Source organism: Anopheles aquasalis, chromosome 2 (assembly GCF_943734665.1).
Source record: "Anopheles aquasalis chromosome 2, idAnoAquaMG_Q_19, whole genome shotgun sequence".
NCBI lineage: Eukaryota > Metazoa > Arthropoda > Insecta > Diptera > Culicidae > Anopheles > Anopheles aquasalis.
The window spans coordinates 64,950,647-64,958,146 of NC_064877.1; the positions used below are offsets into that span (position 1 = coordinate 64,950,647).

General features: G+C 50.7%; 1 protein-coding gene across 2 annotated transcripts in view; it reads right to left on the bottom strand.

The window, feature by feature from the left end:
- LOC126569096 (uncharacterized) overlaps positions 1–6,819 on the bottom strand; it is a 14,657-nt gene extending 7,838 nt beyond the window's left edge. Inside the window, exons 1-2 of one of the 2 annotated variants that reach the window (XM_050225921.1) lie at positions 6,634–6,819; positions 1,280–2,281 (exon numbers count right to left, since the gene is read on the bottom strand). In XM_050225921.1, the coding sequence (XP_050081878.1) occupies positions 1,280–1,347 (68 nt within the window). In that variant the 5' untranslated portion in view covers positions 1,348–2,281; positions 6,634–6,819. Of the gene's footprint in view, positions 1–1,279; positions 2,282–5,593; positions 5,700–6,633 lie in introns of those variants that run through there. The other variant, XM_050225922.1, reaches the window with a different exon arrangement.
- Between the last annotated feature and the right edge of the window lie 681 nt (positions 6,820–7,500).

Here is a 7,500-nt window from a genome sequence, read left to right on the forward strand (position 1 = left end):
AATGGAAAATATTGTAATTTGTGGCGTATGTGGAGTTCCTGAGCTCAGTAATTCGCGAAATGTCGAAGAAGCGTAGCTGCGTGTAAGGTGCTAACAATTGAAATGTCCAAAAATTTTAGCTACAAGCAATTGCATCTCGAATACACTGATTTACAACGCCATGTTCTTAAACAATAAAATGGCAAAGAACGGGACATGATTTGTAAGCTATTTATAAATTGCCCCTCTCACATTATTGGCAGCAATAATTGTGAGATAGACTTATCAAGCGTAAAAACGTGCCTTAAGCAACAAAATTGTTTTAAAAAAAACAGCACCATGCGCCTCCATAGTACATCATGGAGACGCATGGTCGGTGGATATTTTTTTGTTTTTGTTTTTACAGGCGGACCTGCCCTAGACTACCAAGTGACCTGGAGCAGATTCTGAGCTCAATAAGCTCTTTGTATGATTTCCCTAAGATAATTCTCTGCTCAATCTAGCTCACTGATAACTCATATTCGTCAGATAAGCTCGAGTAAATACGAGTACTTTCCATACATTTGCCCTGATGATCAGCTAATATAAATTCTGAGTAAAAATATTGAAACGGTTCCTCCGGATCAATAATTTCACGGGCTAGGTGATCGTTCCCCAGGAACAGGCACCATCATACAAAGCCTTAATGCTGTGGCTTCCAAGCGCCACATGTTGCGCCGACCTGACCGTATCGGAACAACACTAACCCGTATCATCACGTAAATCGTACCGGGCACGGTCATTATCCGAACATGTAATTAGACTTCCGATGCTCCGCTTCGAACCGTTCGAGCGCTCGTCTGCGGTCGGCGCTGCACACCACATAAATCGATAGTCAACTGACCTAATTACATGCCGATATGGAGGGTTCATACACGGTGCAGCAGCTGTATCAGCAGCTCCCAATACAGTAACCACAAAAAGGACGTTGATTCTATAATCTATAATTCCAGTAACATAAAATGTGGTTACTAGTACATTGATTGTTCGAGAAGTACTTTAGTTTCCACTGTCGTTAGCAACTAGCGACGATTGGCGGAGGTCCTCCAACGGAGAAAGTGTCAACAAGTCGCTGTTGCGTGTTGGTTTGAGATACGTCTGGCTGCGATAGCCATCGCCTCATAGCGTACGGTTTCCAGCGGGTGTTTTGCGTTGTTTGCGTGACTTCACACTCGAACACCACCCATCCATCTCCGACTACCGGCGCCTTTAGACCATCGGTGTCTCATTATGCTTATCTTTCCCCCCTAATTCTACTTACTCTTCCGACTTTTCCGACACATTATCCTTGTCCTTCTTGGTCTGGCCCGAGCTGCAGTAGTTGCCCATTTTGCTAGAGAGAGAGAGAGAGAGCGCGCGCGCGGAATGATATCACAATCGCGACTGGGGCTCGCGAAGGACACACAATCGAACCACGACACCTTCACACTTTACCGCTCACTGTCACCGTCCAGACCGCACGGTTCCTAGTGAACCTCCTAGTGAGCCAGCGCATCCAACCTTCCAGGATCTACACCACACATAAACACACACCGACCGACACACTGCTCAGCCCTGCCGAGCGCTGCCTACATTCAGAGGCCTCCGGCTGCCACACGCCACTTGCCGTTGTGACAAACAAACGCTGGGCACGCTGGGCACGCTGGGCAGCACCAGCAACATCCGACACTACGGGGACCACGGGTGGGTGTGTGGGTTTTTTTTTATTTTGACCTTTATAGCCTCCATTGCACCACCATTAGCAACATTGCCAGCTCGTTAGGTTCGCCGGAAGCATCATGGAAACGACCACCCTGCGCCTTGCTTGCTTTCTTCAAGTAACTCGATAGTCCGTGGCTGATACCAAGGAGAGCTCGTTCGCTCGCTCGCTTCCTTTTTTCTTGCGCTTGCGGTTGCTTTATTTTTAAATCTTCGACACGACTATCTATCGACACGGCGGGCTTCCAGCTCCTGATAGCTGGCTACCGGCTAACCAACAATCGCCAACCACTGCTGCGCTCGAGCGCTGGTTGCCTCTTCCTGTTCACTCACACCACACCACAAATTGTGCCACTTGTAGCCACCGTTCAATCTTCGATATGCACCACACAGCACACTCTGCCACCGGTTTGTCACACCGGTCTGCAGCCGGACGGTATCTCCGGCATCCGCGTGTATTGCAAACTTGATTAACGCAATCAACACTTCACACAAAGCCAGCGGTCCACGCGCTCTCTCTCTGCTGGTCACGAAATAGGAAGTTCAACATCACGCTCACGCTGCCCTGCAACAAAAAAAAAAGCCAAACCATAGTACGGATAAAGATAGCACGGATAGCTGATTAGGAGAGATGTATTAGCAACGATATCGAAAAGGAAAATCATCGAAGAATTGAATGATCTGCGAGCCGTTCTTCCAGTTTGTTTTTCGCGAAACATTTCGTCCTTCCAAGATTCCTTCCTCCAAGAAGGATGCTGGTATGCAGTGCATCCACCTCTCTACAAAACCCCTTACGCCCAGTACACCCGTAAACAAGCATTCCGCTTGCACTGCGTGGCTCTATTTCTCGGCCCACACATTGCAAACAACGCGCGCCCTATCTTGGCCCATAGCCATATGGTACCGGCGCACAACACGCCGCCGCCACCACCTACACCGCGAAGCCGGAAGGTTTATAGATAAAGCTCTCCCCACTCCCACACACCATCAACGCCATGCGCTGCCATGCCAAGCAACAAACACAACACTCAACACAACGTCGGACCGGCGTCGTCGGTTGGTCGGCTCCTCCTCCCCTATTGGCTCCCCAAACCCCCACAGCCGAACAGCCAAACTAAACCGAACGCAGTACCGGCTTCAAAACGGCTTTAATCGGTGTCGTGCGTTGTGCGGTTGTCGATTGCAATTGTCTAGCCAGCCACGACGTTCAGTTGGCTTGACTGGAGTTGGAGGATGAATGGATGATGATGGGGACGGCCACAGCGGTGTTTGGGTGACGAGACCACGATAAGCGTGTGCGCGCGTGTGTGACAGGTGGATCAGATTGGGCCGTTCGTGGCCATTACACACATCGTCCGGATAACAGCAGCAGCAGCAGCAGCACGTTGTTTACGTTTCGTGGATTTCGTTCTCGTACGGTCTGCGTTGCTGCGTTGGCGCCGTCCGTCCGCTCATTACGCTGCATCCGAATATCGTGCGCGATCGTGAGGAGAATATCGCGAGTTGCCACCATACTGCTGCCAGAGAGGCCGACGATTGAGTTTGATGACTGCTGCACCACTCGCTACTTGACGTGGCACAAGTGAACCCCCTAAAACAGTCAACCAACGAACCAACTGGCCAGCCACTTCGAAGTCGACGATATCAAGTCTAGAGTGCCACGCGTTACACACCGCACTCCCAACACCTTCACGCATACGCACGACGACGACAAGTGCCGCGGTCCTCACAAACGGCTATCGGTCAACTAACTGACCCTACCAATCACTTTCTGTTGTCGCTGCCACTGCTGCTGCTGACTAGTGTAGCCCTGTACGGTGACATACTAATCGCGCTCGTGTCACCACGCCACGTTCGTTGTGCGCGTTGTGGTGATTCCGCCGTTCGCCAGGCCACCCCAACCCCTAAGCGCGCCACGCTCGCCAAACCGACCGCTGTATATCCCAAAATACAACTTATACTTCGACGCTCGCCGCCGTTCTAGGCGGATTGAGTGGACCGCCGCTAAGTAGTAGAAAGGGCTGGCCGCAGCTGAAAGCGCGCGACTGTGTTTGTGTCGCCGCCGCCGAATCGGAATCGTTGGATTCGCTTCATTACGGGGAGGAAGATGGGACAAAAGGGCGAGGAGGCGTCTTGATTGCTGTCCGCGCGATCCGCGCCTCTTAATATAGTTGACGACGGAGACAGCGGGCGGACATGCGTCACGGGCGATGCGAAAACAATGCAAACCCCCGGCCGAACGGTGACGACACTGTCGATGGGCGACACTTGCGATCGCTGCGCGGTAATTGTCGTGTCGATTTGAGCAACGGGTGGCCACACGTCACCAGGCACGTCACGGATTGACGTACACGACGACGACGACGACGGTGGAATGGTGCCGTTGATGATGATGATGATGATGATGAGCGACACGCTGGCATCGCAGCGGGTTCACAATCACAATTGATCTTAATCACTCTTCGTAAAAGCGCACGCACGACGTCGTATGTCGCAGCAGCAGCAGCACCAGAAACAGCGACAACTGGTGTGAATGGATGGCTTTTGGGATGGTCCAATCGGACGGATTAGTGCGGATAACCATCGAGCAAAGCAAAGAACCAGAGGAAGATCATTTCGCTAGCGATCGCGACGTCGTTGTGCTGCTCAATGTCTCACTGACCGTGGCCGACGACACATTCCACAGGGAATTGAGGAGAATGTGGAAGAGACGGGGCCGATGATGGAAGAGGGATCTATTAATAGACGCACCGGGCCGTGCGCTGCATTTCCTACCGAGCTCAACTCGTCTGGAATTGATCCGCGTCCACCGGGCGGATGGTGACGGGGCGGGTGATCTTATGGGGGACGTGACCAAAAATATGAAAATCTGCTAACCGTGCCCCCTGGCTTGTTCAGTAGAGAGAAAAAACGAAAAAGAGAAAAACCAAAATCCGATCTCTGCGCCAATCTTTATCGTCCGCCATAACGGACGGACGGGTGGCGCGCCAGGAACGTGCGTCATGGGCACGATCACCACTGGCCAGCGTCAATTGAACGGCTGGTCTGTTCTCATCCAAGCGATTTCACCGCAAAATCTGGCCGACCGACGGGTAATAATTCTCGGTGGGTTTGTTTTGCACTTGATGTTAATGTGGACCCGTTAGAGAAGGTTCCACGATCTCTGTTCCGCAGTTTACACGTGGCACACAACCGAAGCTCATAAAGAATATACTAGTGGGTCCCACAGAACATCATACTGCCATCGAATAGGATCTTGCGGCTCGCCAGAATCCAGGGATCCACCGGTAGAGTAAAGAACCGAAACGGACGGTCCTAAGCGCCAAGGACGCCTCCTCACCGCTCCGCTATATGTAAATAAACACCCCCAGGGACTGTGCAGCATAAGTAATGTAGCATAAAAAGATGTCATTCCGATCTCACGGACCGATCCGCAAAGGATGCACCTGCAATCGCTTTCTAGCTCGATGCCCATGCTTGGATGCGGAGCAATAGAAGAAGGTTCGGGTGGCCAAGTCACTATGTTGATACGAGGTCGTCCTTTCGCCCATATCCATGTGTATGTGTGCGTGCGAGTGCATTAGTGTGTGTCAGTGTGAATCAGCAAAGAGGATAGGAGAGGATTCGCTCGTTAGTAGATAAAGTGAGACATTGTTGGAAGAGAGCGCGAAAAAGCACTTTTAATGACGGCGATGGTGATGATGATGATGATGATGATGATTGTGGTGGTGGTGGTTGTCGCTCGCGAATTTGCGAAACCAAACTCCCTCCATCCCTAGCCCCGTCGAGGTCAGAGCAAGATCAATTCGCCATCCGCTCTTCACACAAAAATGAGGGGGTTCGATGAATAAACTATGATTTTCGCCACCAACCGCACAGGTTAGGAAATCCGGTTTTTCCTCTCATTATTTCCACGTAATGTCGTCCTCACGTCCTTCACTGCGACTCGGCGAGACTGGCGAGAAGAGACACTTTTCACGAACTACGACACCCACGGGAACTGGACGTATCACTAATGTAGTGTTGTTTGTTTGATGAATGCAGCTAGGAGTAGCAGCAGGATCTGCTGCCATTCCGCGACGTGAAGACACTATAGCTAGCGAGAGCAGCGCGATGCTACTACCTCTTGCTTCGAGCGCCAGGCTGAACTCGTGCAGCGAACGGTTTCGATACGGGGACACACACGAGGTCGAAACGCACACGGCCACGGCCACCCTCATCATCATCGTCGCGACGTGAGAGAGCGCACGAGAGTGAGAAAATTCGTCATCGTCGCCAGTTGTTGGAGATGAGAAGGTGAGAATGGGCCCATCAACGCCACGGCAACACATAGATTACAGAGCCAAGGGGCCACGATGGTGCGGCACAGGCTTTCCTTGGCCAGCGCACCAGCAGACCAGGGCTCCATGAGGAAGTAGTACTAGGGACACACAGTACTAGGGTGCTGCTGCTGCGTCCCAACGTGGACGATATCCCTCTTCCGCTTAGACTACAGATACACATAGCTATCTCACGTTCGAATACTCTACACAGACACAAACACACATGTCTCTCATCACTAACGGAGTGGAGCGGGTGGAGGAGACTTTAAAAGGGGAGGGAAATCTTTTCCTTGGGATGATGGTGTTATCTGCTGCTGTGCCGATTTTCTTTCCTTCACCGAAGCAAGAGCAGTAATCAAATTGCGGTTTCGGAATCCTACACTCCACAAAGCACACTAGCTGGGCTGCAAATGACTTCTCGATTGAATTTTCCTTCAACTGCCCACCAAAAGAGGATGCTCCAGATGCGAAACCACAATACCGTGCTGCTCGACATCCACTATAGCTAGCTGATGTCAGGCACAGCGAAGGACAATCGTCTGCCATTGTCTGCCCTGCCATTTTCTTTACCACAATTCATCACCCGTTAACACACCAATGGCCAGTCCTTGGCGTGTGTAGGATCTGTTGCGGAAGGTTTATTTAGTCAGCAACACACGATAAGTAGCACAGCGCGTCCGTGTCGCCGAAACTGGAACCGATCCCGTTGGTCTTGCTTTCCACTCTCTGACTGCCAATGCTGCCGTGGGAAATTCGTGTACGGGCAGCACACAACCGCTATTAACCGTGTGCCCGCAGGATGTGCGAGTGTGCGTGTCCCTTCTCGGCGTACGGATGACCTTCCCGTTGTCTCTCAACATAGTGTCGGGCCATGCATGGTCCCGTACTATCGTGGTCACCGATTTGAACAGGGATTTTCCTGACACCAATACCATCATGGCGCGCAAGGCCCCAAACGAACCGCGGCGGTAGAAATTTTCCAGGTTATCACTGGTTGCACATGCGCAGGATGGGTTTCGGACCGACCAGGCACACCGTGCCGGCCGCGTGTTGCGGGACGAGCGATACGCGATGATGTAAGGAATATTGTGAGTAGCTGTTTCAATTTAATGTATTTTTGAAATAAACAGAAGTGGTTAATGTTTTGCTCCATTAAAGTATTGTTATCACAATATCAAATTCGATTGTTGGTTTATTTCCTTATACCAAATTTAGTATTAGTCCTTAATATGTTAGAAAAAAGTTATTCCTTTCTTGAAGTCCATCATATTGAGTAACAAGTGAAATAGAATAAAAGGTGCTTAGCCGAAGCTTTTATTGCATTATCAGCATCTCCGCTCGTAGATTTCTTGTGGATAACAAGAAGGGGTGTTGAAATTTTGGATTTACTGCGAAAATTATTTTAAACAACTAGACACTTTTTCAACAACCCAACAACAAGCAGCCGTTGGAATTTGAAACG